The sequence below is a fragment of the Convolutriloba macropyga genome, chromosome 13 (assembly GCF_964194025.1).
Source record: "Convolutriloba macropyga chromosome 13, txConMacr16.3, whole genome shotgun sequence".
Lineage (NCBI taxonomy): Eukaryota > Metazoa > Xenacoelomorpha > Acoela > Convolutidae > Convolutriloba > Convolutriloba macropyga.
The window spans coordinates 30,920,866-30,934,669 of NC_134480.1; the positions used below are offsets into that span (position 1 = coordinate 30,920,866).

Here is a 13,804-nt window from a genome sequence, read left to right on the forward strand (position 1 = left end):
AATAGGTTTTCCAATATTCTCCAAACAAACAAGAAATCGCTCCAATAAACATTTCAGATTTTTAGAAAACGTGCCAATTATTGCAAACAAACGAACCCATAACCTTTTCTTAGATCAAAAATGTAATTCAAAATGGAGTAATGGTTCAATGGTTTGTAACTTTTTTTCGAAAATGGAACACACTTCCAATTACAATTAGAAAAGAAACGTCGAAGACCAAATTTCAACAAAAACTTACAGCGGAAAGGACACGAAAGAGTTCCAATAAACAGAAGGGTTGCATGATTCAAACATAATTTTTTATTAAACTATTTTAAGAAAACCGAACCTTAGTTTATTATGAATTAGAAAATAATAATGTTTGATTAATAAGTTTCTAGCATATACCATTAACCAAGTGGTTAGTTTAATTTATATGTTCAGATGAAAAAAAAAGAAATTGACTATAATGACTTCCCCTCAAAATGACTTTGACTTGAGCGATTAGGTTCAAATAAATTTTGCTTTTTTAGGGTGTCAATTTAACTCAGGGTTTCTTGAGGGCAGCTTCTGAAAACATTGTTGAACGATTTATGGTAAATTTAATAAAAAAGATATATCGTTTTTGTGATTCGCTTGAAAGTTGTCGCATAGCTGTATTTTCACGATTAATTGATTGGACTGAGTTTTCTGGCTGTTGAGCTGAATTTTGTGGCTGTCCCTCTCCTTATATTAATTTGCCTTATCATCCTATAAACATAATTGAGTTTTTTAAAAAAGGATTTTGTTTTGTGCGGCCTTTTTGGATGGTGTATAGATTTTAAATAAATGAACTCTGTAAAAGTAGCACAGATTTACTCTGCCTCCTGCGTTGATTTTCTCAGCTAGCTCTGACCTGAGAGCTGTGCTCTCTCAAGTACAAAAATTTTCAAGATAGTTTGCTGGAGATAATCCATTGCTTTGTTGTCAATCCGAAATGGAAAATTGCCTAATTCAAAAAAGCTTTGTTTTTTAAATGATATCTGGTGATGTGGTCTCATCGTAATCTGTTCTTGTTTCTGGAATCGGCAAAACTTATTTTTTTCTTTTTTTGAAGTTAAAACGATCTCTACTGCGTTTAGTAGGGCTGTTGTTCATTTAAAATTGTCCTATTCAAAACTTTTTTCCCGACAATATGTAGTTATGATTCTTCAAGATTTATTGTTATTGTGACTGTATTGAAAACTGACCATTAGTTGGTTTATCCTTGTTGTAATTCCGAGCTTAATCCTTTGGATTCCGCTCATTTCACTTCGAATCTTGAGGTGTTTCTGTCTCAATATATCTATCTGTGATTCAAGATTAAGTAGTTTTGCCGAAAAAGTGTACTTTTTGTTAGTTGAATGCCGTCACTCTTTTCACATAAACTATACTTTTTAAATGCGGTAAGAGAAAAGCTTTAAAAAATTCTATTGTGGTTTAAAAGGCAGCTGTGGTTTAAAAGTTACATGAAAATATTCACTGCTTCTCTGCGGATTCGGAACTGAAACTAGATGCAAGTAATGTTTAGAAAATAAAACAGGAAAATACTAGTGTAGTCCAATTAAACCTGGAAACTTTAAGACTGACTGTTAAATGAATTCACTTTTGAGCTTGTTTTCATCTACTACTTAGCTGCTCTTAGCACTTTTTGAAAACGGGAAGCTGGGTTTTTGATTATCCGGCCTCTATAAATGTTCGAACTTTCGTGTGCATAGAAATACAAGAGGGTCATAGCTGAGAGCAGATCCCTGGCCAGTTTATTCCGTGATCAGGGGGGTAAATCAGTTGGCTCAAACTTCTCATAATGCTTGTCTTATACTGCTAGAGGGCGTCTTACCGTTTCTTAGGTTCCGTATTATCTCAGGAACATCTTAGAGATACCATGAGATGATCTTGCGAGATTTCAATCAGCTTCAAACCTTGTGATTCCGTTATTGATACAAGAAATGCGTTTTAGTCGAATATAGGCACTAATTAAATTTTGGCTTTGGCTATCCTTCATGGTGAAACCTTATCAAATTGCATGTGAAACAATTACCTAATGATAAACAATGGAATAAGGAATTGTGAGTTTTTTTTCTGTTTTGATGGCAGATAATGGAGCCACAAAGCGTTTACTTGTGAATTCCACGCCTGCCTGAGCTTTATTGCTCCATCAGATAAAAATTGTTTGTCTCTATTTTCAGATTGTGAAGCGTTGGCTTTGAAGCACACTTGCTCATTCAGTGTGTGTATGTGTACGTGTTTGTATCTATGTGAGAATAATCGAGAGAGAAACAGTAATCCGAATATACATCTGTAAATAATCTCAAACTAAAACCAGTTGTACGTGTACTCTACTTTACTGTACTGTATTGTACTAAAATTGAAAGAAAAACAAAACCGGTTTGCTTCTGTTCTGTCGGTTCATTTTTTACCGATTAGTCAGTTTATTGGTTTTTGCAGAATTAATACGCGCTCATTATTTTTGTTAAGAGCGGGAGCTCTGCTTGCTGAAGTAAACAAAACTTCGATTGCAAAATTCCGTCTTGATAAGAGAAATTTAAATTTCGGAATTTGGTGTTGAAAGCGTGGGAAATTTGAAAACAGCTTTTCAAGTTTGTGAAAATTATATTGCTGAAGAATTTTTAACTAAGGTTTCGAGCGACTGACTAAAGAAAACCAGCTAAAATCAACTGTGGTTTTAAAAAGAAAGCACAAAGCTCGATTTGATGATGTTGGAAGCTTCGAGTGGTTCATCGATTCAAAATCGATCATCAGCAACATCGAACACAACCCTGCCTGACAGCTTTGAGGCACTGGGTTTGGATAAGTGGAGACTGATATCGCCCCAGTCTTGTTTGCTTTGCGACAAGAAAAGACCACCAATTGTGGAATCGAAATCAGATGGCATTTCCAATGACGGTGGGACGGGTAATGGTGGTGAAAGTGGAGAGTTAGAAGCTATCGAGACGAGGTTTCTGAATTCGGTTAGTCGAAATTGAAAACGACTACCAAAACTTTTTAAATTTGCAGAAAAATGTTAATGCTAGGAATACTGTGTTTTTCTACTGATGTATGCTACCTGCTGAGAAAAATATGATGTGACCATTATATGGCTTAACTAAAATTGTTGACTATCAGTAATAGATATTTACCAAGTGGCAGTTCTAGACTCTCATTCTATTCAATCAAAACCAAGAGAACAAGAAGGTTCGACTGATTCTGCACGTGGCACAGAATGCTCCCACATTCGCATTCGAAGTCATAGAATGCATCATATGACAATATCCAAAATGATATTACCAAAAATGATATTACTAAGTACTTATTGTGTTTTAGCAAGCTTTTGCCGAATATGGCAACAGTTTTGTAACTCAAGTTTGAAAAAGAAAATCTTTTGAGTTTTCGGAAGAAACAAAAATGCCAGAGTGACCTTCCATTGTAAAAGAATTCTTTCCTTGCTACTAATTGTTTGTAAATTGTTTTAAAAATTCTCTTTGGTATCAACATAAACCAGTTAAATCCTATTTTTTAATGGTCGTCTGATCTCTTTAACTGAGTTTGAGAACGCTAAAATATTCAAGGTATTTTTGATTGACCGCCTGTTCAAAGCAAGATGTAGTTCATATTACGTGCGTTTCATAGGACATCATTGTGGTCAAAAACACGAGCAAAAATACGAGTGCACAAATTTATTTATAGTACAATTGAGATGTTCATGTGTATCTTGATAATCACAAACCGTCGCAAAGACATGAATAAGGAAACAGTAGAAGCAATTTTTCGATCTGACATTGTATTGAAATTGGTCTGCTTCTGGCCCAAAATATTGTTTAATAGCCGCTGTCAGTCTCTCAACGGCTATTATTGAGGTGCTCTCCTTTTTATTACAATTCAAAGAACTTAAACTGTATTGGGGCGCTGTCTTTTTAATTGATCTCAAACGAGGTTTAGCAATTATATCAGTCCTGTTGGTCTTTTTCTATGCGATTTTTCGCTTAACTGATATTTGGTCGGACCCATTTGACTCATCTGAACCAGTTAATAGATTGGTTATCATTTTTAATGACACCAGTTATAACAATTTTTGATAAAATTTAATTTTTTAAATTTTTTCAAAAATTGTTATCTTTTTCAAGTTCATGGATCTTTGAGCCCGTGAAACTATTTAAGGCTTGAAATAGGGATACTGGACAGTCTTTCGAGACAATGTAATGGTTCTGGAGATATTAATATCAAGAATTTTAGCAAGATTTTGTTAAAATTTGCAATTGTTTTTAAAATTTTTTGAATATTTTTGTCCTTTTCTGAGTTTAAAGATCATCACTAACCAACAAAACTTTTTAAGTCTTGCTGATGGGTTACATGACAGAACTGCAGAGACAAAAAATGTTTTTGAACAGTTTTTCACTGCAAAATGTGGGAACTTTTTTTAAATTTTGTACTCTCAGTTTTTGATTTGATTTAATTACTAACAAGGCTAGGAAACTATAGAAGTTGCAAACTCCAATCTCATCATGGAAAATATTCCAAGCTCGCTCTCTCTCTCACCCACAATGTTGGTTGGGGTTTCGTTCTTTCTCATCCTTGTTCACGTTTTATCTCGCACACTCTATCCCTCTCTCTCTCTCTCTCTCGCTCTCTTTCCTTAACTTTTTTGTTGATGACGCACTTCAGCTGCTGTTATGTGGCGTGATATCGTCTATTACCCTCCACCTCACGCCACTTCAATTGAGCTAAAGCTAACCCCCCTAAAACTTGGCTATCAAGTGACGAAGCCAACCTCTTGCCGGTCGTTTGAGAGCAATTCACCCGACGTTTGTCGGTTATGTTTTTTTTAAGATCTGTCCACACATTTTCTTGAGTTCTGAAGTCAGATTGGAGTAGTGATTTTGGTCACGCTCAAAAAGGAAGTGGAGCAAAAACACGAGTGGTTTTGCGACGTGATATTTTTTCGCTCTAATTTTAAAGTAGTGAGAAAAGGGTGTTTGAACAAAAATTCGCTTTCTCGCTATTGGTTTTTTGTTCACATTCGGCAATTTCACTTTGATTTTCTTTTTTTTTTCAGTTTTTTGGATCGGATTTTTTTCTAAATATTTCCCCAATTCATTCAAATCCTTCTAGGCTTATTTTTTTGTTTGAACCAAATTTTCATTTCTCGCTAGTGCTTTTTGTTCACATGTAGCATTTTGACTTTGATTGTTTTTTAAGGATTTTTTGATCTGATTCTTTTTGGAAATGGTTGTCCTAATTTACTCATGGTCCGTTCTAGGTCTAGTTTTTTTGTTGTTTCAATGAAAATTCTTTGAAGTGTACGTCTGGACTTGTCCTATGTTTACTTCACTCTTTGTTTCAACTGAATGAATTTTAAATTCTTTCACTCATTGAAATACGCAATGTGAATACTGTCAAGGTCAAAAGAGCAAAATCAAGAGACGGGATAAACCGATCGAGCCCGGTCATTAAGTCATTGAGAATTACGTTATCAAAGTTCATTAGAGTTTGCTAGCTGAAATTGGTAATTAGGTTATTAGCTTTTTAGAAGCTGAATTAAGTCTAGTTTTAGTATCTAACTGAAACTGCACGACAAATTAAAATATTTTTTGACACTAAAAAGAATAAAAGAAAAAAGTTCGGTTAATTTCTTTTTTTCTGTTTCAATCCCGATGTGCTAACGCGGCTTTTTTTGGCGATCTGCAGGCTATGTTTCACAAATGCAGCATTACTGTACGCTAAAGCAAATTGATTGTGTTATTAGTCGTATTGTAGATGATATTAACTAGACAAAAATTATTCCATTTAGGCTGATTTTTCGCTGAGCAACGTCTACTTTAATGGTTTTTAGGTGGAATAAATGTTAGTAACGGGCACTTAGAAAGCACAATGAGTTCACGCAAGTTTTTGAAAAAGCTGCAAATCAATTAGCTGCAACAGAAAAAGGAGACTTTGACCAAAAAAGCTCAAAGCTTTGAGTTAACATAGCTTCGAGTTCACATGCCTGAGTTTTAGAGAAGAAAAAGGATTTGATTAGAGGAGAAAGTGTTGGTTCAATGAACCAAAATACTTAATATTGAAAATATAAATTATTTCAAATTTCTTGTGTAAGCTCTAGAGATGTCGAGACTAAAGCCTAACTTTAAGTACAGATTACTTGCTATTGAAATAAGTAACTGAAATGTGGCTACGGATGCATAAACTATTTGAAAATAGCTCTTCATGCATCTATTGCAGGAGGAATTCTCGATTTTTATTATTGGTTAGGATCCCTTGCAATTTAGAAGGTAAAAGATTTGAAAAGCACCTATTTGAGAGATCCGGTTGGTGTCAAATTAATTTTAAAAAATAATACGTAACGGAGGTGATCAAAATAATCGCTCTGGTAATTTGCACATGAAATGTAAAATAACTATAGTGAAATCAAGGAAATGATTTCTTGGAAAACCGCGTCAATTCTTCTAAAACAACTGAATTTTGCACTCGCTGAACAATTAAAAATCTTATTGGAAAGCATAGAAAATTAAAATGTAATTTCATACAAAACGACTCGTGGTTTAACTCACATTTGCTACTCCTGAATAAATGAGTACCAAGACCGTTGTATATTCCTGAAGTTTAGAAACGAAGATGGTATATATTATTAGACAGCAAATGCGAATTTTCAGTTGTTTGACTTAGTACAAAATATACAAAAGCTGGTAACTTAAAATGCTGCCAAAAGTTATTCTGTGATCAAAGGGTTCCAGATCTAATAAGAATAGACGGAAAATTGTTTTTCTAATTTTTGAAGTTGTTATCATTGAAAACGACAAAGAAGCTATTACCAATGCGACAAAGGAACAGTAAAATGCAACTCATCCGAATGAAGTTCATAATTTATAGAAAAATCTGAAGAAAAGAGTAAGTGAAGTCCCTGAATATTATATGGAACCCATAACAAGTGTAAATCATGTTTATTACGAAGATAAAACTTTATTTCTAAGATAAATTCTTATTTCTAAGAAAAATCACCAAAAAGAACTATAAGTTGTGAAGTAAAAAAAATGCTTTTGCTAGGTCGGTAAAAACAAATAAGAACATCTCATTAACTGAATCGAGCAATTGCAAATAGAAATAAAAAATTTGTAATTTTCCATTTAATAGCCTTCATGATGAAATCAGACTATGGATTGAGAGACAGTGAAAGTAGTCACATACGGCAGGTTAACAATTTTTTTCAATTCGAAAGTATATTCACGCTCTGAGGCGTCTTTTTTCGATACGTGGTTAAAAAAAATTACGCTAGGGGTTCGATTGCATCTAAAATAATCAAAAGCTGACTGCGCAGATAATACTGTTTTTAATTGCTCTCAAACGAAGCTTGTAGCAATTGTATTAGTCTTGTTGGTCTTTATTTATGCAATTTTTTGTTTGACCGATTTTTCGTCTGAACATTTTCGCCCGACGTTAGTCGGTTATGTTTAATGACTTTTTTTTGTTATTTTCACTGTTTGATTGCAATCAGACTAAACAAAAAACTGAAAAAATTCTCATCTTGTGGTTTGTTTGTTAAATCTCAAGGTTGCAAACGAATAATTAATGCATTACTGGCACTCTCCAATCATAATGTCTTGTCATATCTTGTCAAATTGGCCTCTGGGACAAGAAATGTCTTAAGTAAAGAAGTACATTTCAGAGAGATTGTTTTAAAGTTCGATGAGTTGCCTTCATAATTTTGGTGATCTTTCTCAAAAATTCATGAACAAATAATCAATTAAGACAGATGTCAGATGAGTTTACTCTTCATGATTCTCAGTATCTTTAAAAAGTTGCAAATTGAACAGAAAATTGGTTAAAATCACATTAGAAATTTGATAAAATTGGATGAAAACGGGCTAAAATTTTTCTCATCTAAACGATCTGTTTAGATGATTTGTGTAAATTCTGTTTTCAATTTGTAATTAGTTAGGGTGCTATAAAAATAACAATGCAGTTGTCCATAAAAAATCATGAAAAGTAAAAATAGGCGGTCTTCTGAAATGTACTCTGTTTTCAGCCTTGTTGGATCTGTGGTTCGTGTCGTTCCACAATCAGTCTGCAACCACCACCATTCGACTTCTCACATCGCACAAGTCAACAGCGCCATCAAAGCAGCAATGACCAGAACCCACCCCCTGTTGTACCCAGCTCTGAGATTGACTCGGTTTGGTCCGATGGTAGATTTGGGGGAGGTCTCGGAAGTGTGCTACGTCACAGTTCGCATCCGAGAGACCTGCTTGACCTATCTTGTAGCATTCAGAGCAGCGAACATAACGAAGATGAAGATGATGATGAGTACCAGAATTTTGACTTCGACAACGATCGAGATGTCGAACCGGTTAGTTACATTTTATCCAGAGTGGATAGGTATGTCCAACAATGACGGGTATATTTTGTACTCAGGGGGTAGTATTGAGTTAGTACTGGTGATGGTAATTGATAAAGAAACATTGGGCTTCATAGGACACTTCGACTATTTTAGTTGAATTTGATAGGCAATTTCAATAATGTTTTTGACTCGTTTAGTGAAAAAACGCAACTATTACCTCAACCGAAAAACTGTCGACATATAACTTTTGTCTCCAAGCGCAGGGGCTTATTTTAAGGTCATCGTTGCTATGGAATAACACGTCATTGTAATCCGGGCGTCCACCAACGGCTTGGTGTGGGTGATGGGACGGAGTTGGTTGTGAAACACTCAATCTAGTAAATACAACAATTTTTATTTTCGGGATGAGTAAACATTTTCTTTAGGAGCGAGATCCTCTGCCCTTGTCCCTTTCTGCTGCTGACGGTGGATCTGATGAAGTAACTGCGTGTGACTGTGCTTCTTGTGGGAGACTACGCGAATTAGAGAATGCAAGTCGCCTCTCTGCTGATGAACTGAACACCGTCTGGGCAGAGGTACTCAAGTTTTGACAGAATTTTTGGAATTTAAACTTCATGGTAAGTATTTCTGCTCAGATCTGTCTCCCACACCCTCTGTGAGCATAATTTTCTTCTTCATAATTTCATGTGTGAACAATTGTATATGTAACCTAACTGAGGCTGTTATTAATTGCTCTTGAACGAGGTTCATAGCAATTATTGTTAACGTCTGTCTTTTTTATGCAAAATTTTTGCTTGACCGTTTTGGACTTTTCGAGTGACTTTTACGCTCTTGACTTTTTGCGTTTCGCGTGATCTAAAAATCTCTCTCAATCAGTATTTCAGCAGCTGAACTCAAGTGGCGGCAATTCAATATTAAAAGTCAAATGAAAAGTGCGCCGAAACTGGTGCCAGTTTTCACTTTAAATCATAATAGTGGTATATGTTAACCTCTAGTGACTATTTGAAGCCCACTATTGAACTTCTTAGTCCCATTTAGGCTCCCTCTCTCCCTCCCTCCCACCCCCCCCCCCCCCCCGACTGAAGCAGGCGGTAATTCATTAGAGCTCCCACTAGTCGTTCCAGAGCAATTCTTCCGACGTTTAGTCGGTTATGTTTGTACATTAAAACACGAGATCTCGATTGCATGAAATGATGCTTTCCATTTGTATTTCTCCGTGTTCGAAATGAAAACGTACATCTATATATTAATTCTAACTCGAATGCTGTACCACCATGTTTAAGCTCCTATCCTCACATGTTCTAACGGTTCTTAAACATGCAGACTGGCGTAATGCGTGCGTTTTGAGACGCTCTGTATTGCCATATTGAAGCTCCTAATTCGCCATTCGCTCATGTTTTGCACTCATAAAGCTTGCCGCATAGCAAAAAAGCGAGCCAAATAGCCACTAACCAACCATTTGCTAATTAAAAAGCTCAATAAGCGAAAAGGCATTATTAGCGTAGAGGATAAGACCAATGACTGTCAAGGGTTCCAGTCTGTGAGGTAACAGGGTTCGAGTCTATTTAAAGGAGGAAAAAAAGCATATTTTTCTGGACAAGAAGTTGGTTGGGAAGTTGGTTTTTTTCTTTCGTTCTTTTTCATAATATATCTATTATTTTAAATGTAAGTCGCACTTGGGCGCAATGGTTAACAGCGCTCCTATCTTCATATGCTTTAACGATTCTCAAACATGCAGCCTGCTCCACCATGCTGAAGCTCTTGATCTGCACAATTTTTTTGCTCATTAAGAATGCAGCTTAGCAAAAACCAACGAGACAAAATTAGCCAATGACCAAACATTTGGGTATCTATTCAACAGACAAAGCAACAGGAGTCGGTAGCGCAAGGGATTAGACCTATGACTGTGAAGCGATGGACATGGGTTCACGCCCGAGTAGGCGCGAAAAAGGATGCATAATTTACTGCGGTAAAAATCTTGGATTTGGATATCTTCTGCTCTTCATCTCCTGCCTTTTAATCGTTTTCTATATCTTCCTTTCGTTCTTTATTCTCTCATTCTTTCTGCATTTCATTCTCTACCTTTAATCTATCTATCTATCTATCTATCTATCTATCTATCTATCTATTATTTTAATTGTAAGTCGCACTTGAGCGCAATTGTTAACAGTGCTCCTATCTTCACATGCTTTTACGACCTTTAAGCATGCAGCCTACTCCACCTTGCTAAAGCTCCCAATCTGCACAAGTTTTTTGCTTATTATGAATGCAGCTTAGCAAAAACAAGCGAGACAAAAAGCCAATGACCAAAAATTTGCGTATGTAGTCATTTGAGTAGACAAAATCAACAGGCGTTGGTAGCGCAAGGATTAGACCTATGACTGTGAACCGATGGGCATGGGTTCACGCCCGAGTAGGTGCAAAAAAAGGATGCTTAGTGTTCTGCGGTAAAAATCTTGGATTTGGATATCTTTTTCTTCTGTTCTTCATCTCTTTACTATTGATCGTTTTCTATATCTTCCTTTGGTTCTATAATCACTCATTCGTTGTGCTTTTCATTCTCTCCCTTTCATCTATCTATCTATTATTTTAAATGTAAGTCGCACTGGAGCGCAATGGTTAACAGCACCTCTATCTTCACATGCTTTTACGACCTTTAAGCGTGCAGTCTACTCCACCATGCTGAAGCTCCCGATCTGTACAAGTTCTTTTGCTCATTATGAATCTATTATTTTGAATGTAAGTCGAACTTGAGCGCAATGGTTAATAGCGCTCCTATCTTCACATGCTTTAACAATCGTTAAACATGCAGCCTACTCCACCACGCTGAAGCTCATGATCTGCTTATTTTTTGTGCTCCTTAAGATTGCAGCTTAGCAAAAACCAGCTAGACAAAAGTAGCCAATGGCCTAACATTTGCGTATGTATTCAATTCAATAGACAAAAGCAACCGGAGTTGGTAGCGAAAGGGATTAGACATATGACTGTGAAGCGATGGGCATGGGTTCACGCCCTAGTAGGCGCGGAAAAGGATGCATAGTTCACTGCGGCAAAAGTCTTGGATTTGGATATCTTCTTCTGTTCTTCATCTCTTTCCCTTTAATCGTTTTCTATATCTTCCTTTCATTCTATATTCACTCATTCGTTGTGCATTATATTCTCTCCCTTTCATCTATCTATCTATCTATTATTTTAAATGTAAGTCGCACTTGTGCGCAATGGTTAACAGTGCTCCTATCCTCACATGCTTTTACAACCTTTAAACATGCAGCCTACTCCACCCTGCTAAAGCTCCCGATCTGCACAAGTTGTTTGCGTAATATGAATGCAGCTTAACAAAAACAAGCGAGACAAAAAGCCAATGACCAAAAATTTGCGTATGTAGTCAGTTGAGCAGACAAAATCAACAAGCGTTGGTAGCGCAAGGGATTAGACCTATGACTGTGAAGCGAAGGGCATGGGTTCAAGCCCGATTAGGTGCGGAAAAGGATGCTTAGTGTACTGCGGAAAAATCTTTGATTTGGATATCTTTTTCTCTTCTTCATTTGTTTCCTTTTAATTGTTTTCTGTCTTCCCTCGTTCTAAATTCACTCGTTTATGCATTTCATTCTCTCCCTTTCATCTATCTATCTATTGTTTTAAATGTAAGTCGCACTTGGGTGCAATGGTTAACAGCGCTCCTATCTTCATATGCTTTAACAATCATTAAACATGCAGCCTACTCCACCATGCTTAAGCTCTTGATCTGCACTTTTTTTGTGCTCATTAAGAATGCAGCTTAACAAAAACAAGCGAGACAAAGCCCCAATGACCAAAAATTTGCGTATGTAGTCAGTTGAGCAGACAAAATCAACAGGCGTTGGTAGCGCAAGGGATTAGAACTATGACTGTGAAACGATGGGCATGCGTTCATGCCCGAGTAGGTGCGGAAAAGGATGCTTAGTGTTCTGCGGTAATAATCTTGGATTTGGATATCTTCTGCTCTTCATCTCCTGCCTTTTAATCGTTTTCTATATCTTCCTTTCGTTCTTTCTTCTCTCATTCTTTCTGCATTTCATTCTCTACCTTTAATCTATCTATCTATCTATCTATCTATCTATCTATCTATCTATCTATCTATTATTTTAATTGTAGGTCGCACTTGAGCGCAATTGTTAACAGTGCTCCTATCTTCACATGCTTTTACGACCTTTAAGCATGCAGCCTACTCCACCTTGCTAAAGCTCCCAATCTGCACAAGTTTTTTGCTTATTATGAATGCAGCTTAGCAAAAACAAGCGAGACAAAAAGCCAATGACCAAAAATTTGCGTATGTAGTCATTTGAGTAGACAAAATCAACAGGCGTTGGTAGCGCAAGGATTAGACCTATGACTGTGAACCGATGGGCATGGGTTCACGCCCGAGTAGGTGCAAAAAAAGGATGCTTAGTGTTCTGCGGTAAAAATCTTGGATTTGGATATCTTTTTCTTCTGTTCTTCATCTCTTTACTATTGATCGTTTTCTATATCTTCCTTTGGTTCTATAATCACTCATTCGTTGTGCTTTTCATTCTCTCCCTTTCATCTATCTATCTATTATTTTAAATGTAAGTCGCACTGGAGCGCAATGGTTAACAGCACCTCTATCTTCACATGCTTTTACGACCTTTAAGCGTGCAGTCTACTCCATGTTTTTGGTGTGTGGTTTTCTTTTTCTTTTCTTTCTTTCTTTATTTTCTTCTTCCTTTAGTTCTTTCTTTATTTCCTCATCTTTATTTAATTCTCTCCCTCTCATCTATCTATCTTTTAAGTTGAACAAAAGTTGCACTTGAGCGTAATCATTAACAGCCCTCCTATCTTCATATTTTAATGGTCCATAATCATGCAGCCTACATCACCATGCTTATGCTCCTGATCTGGACTCGTGATCATGTTTCTGTGCTCATTAGGAAAAGCCAACGAGAAGAAATAGCCAACGATAAAACATTTGCAAATTTAATCAGTTCAATAGACAAAAGAAACAGGCGTCGGTAGCGAGAGGGATAAAATCTATGGCTCTGAAGCGAGGGGCATGAGTTCAAGTTCGATTAATTGTTGAAAAGCATGTACTTGGTTTAAAAAAACTGGTGTTTGTTTGTCTTTTTATTCCGTTCTTCATTTCTTTCCGTTTATTCTTTAGTTTTACCTTCGTTCTTTCTTTCTTCATTCTTTCTGCATTAGAAAGTTCAATAGGCGTAAGCAATCGGCATACTTAGCGTAGAGGATAAGACCCATGACTGTTAAGCGAGGAGCAGGGGTTCGAGTTCAATTGAAACCGGAAAAAGACTCACAACTTCCTTGACCACAATTTTGAGAAGTTGATTTTCTTTTTCTTTCGCTCCTTTTAGTTCCTTTTTTGTATTTTCTTTTCTTTCCTTCCGATCTTTCTCTTATTTAATATTTTGGCTCCTAATCTGCTCATGTTTTGCTCTCATTAAACTTGCCAAAACAGACGAGCCA

The 13,804-nt window shown here is 36.3% G+C and overlaps 2 protein-coding genes across 3 annotated transcripts in view; both read left to right on the forward strand.

Annotated features, from left to right (window-relative positions):
• The window catches only part of LOC142351908 (uncharacterized), a 438,132-nt gene that overhangs the window by 14,500 nt on the left and 409,828 nt on the right, over positions 1-13,804 (forward strand). The gene's annotated exons all lie outside the window — the stretch shown is intronic.
• Positions 2,191-13,804, forward strand: part of LOC142351693 (uncharacterized) — a 127,791-nt gene continuing 116,177 nt past the window's right edge. Inside the window, exons 1-3 of the mRNA XM_075403835.1 lie at positions 2,191-2,969; positions 8,015-8,335; positions 8,752-8,901. Of these exons, the coding sequence (XP_075259950.1) occupies positions 2,712-2,969; positions 8,015-8,335; positions 8,752-8,901 (729 nt within the window). The 5' untranslated portion in view covers positions 2,191-2,711. The remainder of the gene's footprint in view (positions 2,970-8,014; positions 8,336-8,751; positions 8,902-13,804) is intronic.